Genomic DNA, 1,834 nt, shown 5'->3' with positions numbered 1-1,834 from the left:
ATTTACGATAAAAGCAATGAGTCACCTTGCAGACAGTTCTAATTCTGTTTCATCAGGATCACCCCTAGTCACCATGACTCCTCTATTCATTTTAGCAGGATCTAGTGCCCAGTTAGATATACCAATGAAAGCTACACGTTGTTCACGTGACACAATCTAAAGGAAATGGTTTGGATAAGGTGAACAACAACACTTATAGACTTACCTGTAGTGAGCTATCTGCACCTTCAGTCCCATCTTCTAGCAATGGATGTAAGGCTTTTAATGGAAGATTTGGAGAATCTTCAGCTAATCCTACTTCATCCAGTACCACAACTGAAACGTAACTGCCTACATCTTGCTCTTCTGTTTGAAAACTTTTAGCTACCTCAAAAACTTCAATGACACTTTCAGGGGTAGATAATTGACTACACTGATAAGAAAACATTTGGACCTGTGACTGATCATTAAAAAATATCTGACAAGTTGATACTATACCGCTTTCATTTCTTTCATCAATTCTTTTTCAGATGCTCTCCCCAACATAGAAGTAGAAACAATAGACTTAGCTAGAGATTTTGAACTGCCAGGTTTACCAACAAGGAATAAAGGTATCCTTAATTCAATACAAATAACCATCATGAATATATTTTCTCTCAGTGCTGCATTTCTTGCAATGTTTTCACCAAGCTTCATATTATCGAGCAAAATATCTTGACACCTGTGGCATTCTTATCAATGAAGTGATAAATAAAGTGTCTCATTACCATCTGATCTCATTACAAAATTGATCTCTTCCAGCTAGTGTAAGTGGAGCCTTAAACTGCTTTGCAACACCTTCTTCAAACACTGCTCTGTTTGTAAGTCTAGCATGAAAACAAACACTGACTGCTAGAATCAATGAACGTGTAATATCATCAACTGGGTGTTTTTGCTACAAAATTGATAACTTCAAATTAACACAATATTATATGTACCTCTTTCTCAGCTTTTTCTGCAACTTTATTTATGAAAATATCTTTTTTCTGACAAAAATAACTGAAAACAATCATTGCCCTCTCAACATCTCTTAAACTGACAAAACTGCATTCATCCTAAAGCAAAGTATGTAATTTTAGAATAAAATATTTGATTAGACTACATTTTTTTCTCTCATGTGGTTTTGAGACCATACTAATATATCAGTAACTGCCTGAATTACATCACTTTTTTCAGTAACTTGAGGTATATAGAGACACCTATTTTTTACTATTTGGAATATGTAGTCTTTTTCAGTATTAAAATTTAATTGTCCAAAGTCATATACTAGTGGTCTCATACTAGGAGGTAAATCAAGTACTCTATACACTAATTGTCTCAATGGAATTTTACCTACAAAGCATACATAAATGATATAATATTGCATATAATTCAAATAATTTTTACCCAATTTTTGCTGTGTTTCACTAGCTTTTACAAAGAAGCCCAGACCAGCTGATTCGAGTTTGTTTATCATTAAATTTGTGTGTCTACAAAATTTTTAAAGGCTATAATTAGATATGATAAGTGATGCTTACTTTCTGTATGGATTACAAGCAGCAATAAACTTGACATTATTTACAATTTGTCTGCCATTAATTCTTCTATCACACATCACTTCTTTGATCAGGCCAAGAGCATCACTTGTGTTAGCTTCATCAAAAAACAGCACTGTATCAATCCCATATTTTGTCATGTTAATTGATGCAAGTGTTTCTGCCTTTTCAACCATCTTCACTATATCTGTTTCTGTTGTGCCTCCATGTATCTTTTTGATCATACCAATTTAATTATTATTAGCATGTACAATCCATTACCTTCATAATAATCATATTTT

At 33.2% G+C, this 1,834-nt stretch overlaps 1 protein-coding gene across 1 annotated transcript; it reads right to left on the bottom strand.

Moving 5' to 3' along the window:
* Window positions 1-25: 25 nt before the first annotated feature.
* Window positions 26-1,729, bottom strand: LOC109592113 (E3 ubiquitin-protein ligase rnf213-alpha-like; the record flags this gene model as incomplete). Its single annotated transcript, XM_020007659.1, has 8 exons — window positions 1,536-1,729; window positions 1,405-1,487; window positions 1,121-1,350; window positions 957-1,073; window positions 747-913; window positions 478-700; window positions 206-433; window positions 26-156 (listed from the first exon to the last, which is right to left on the bottom strand). Coding segments are annotated over exons 1-8 (1,373 nt in total), but the record flags the coding sequence as incomplete, so codon positions are not given.
* Window positions 1,730-1,834: the final 105 nt, after the last annotated feature.

Source organism: Amphimedon queenslandica, unplaced genomic scaffold, assembly GCF_000090795.2.
Source record: "Amphimedon queenslandica unplaced genomic scaffold, v1.1 AMPQUscaffold_6253_Cont21786, whole genome shotgun sequence".
In the NCBI taxonomy this organism is placed as follows: Eukaryota; Metazoa; Porifera; class Demospongiae; order Haplosclerida; family Niphatidae; genus Amphimedon; species Amphimedon queenslandica.
Note: the sequence above shows the minus strand (reverse complement) of the source record. Positions and strands in the feature narration are given on the sequence as shown.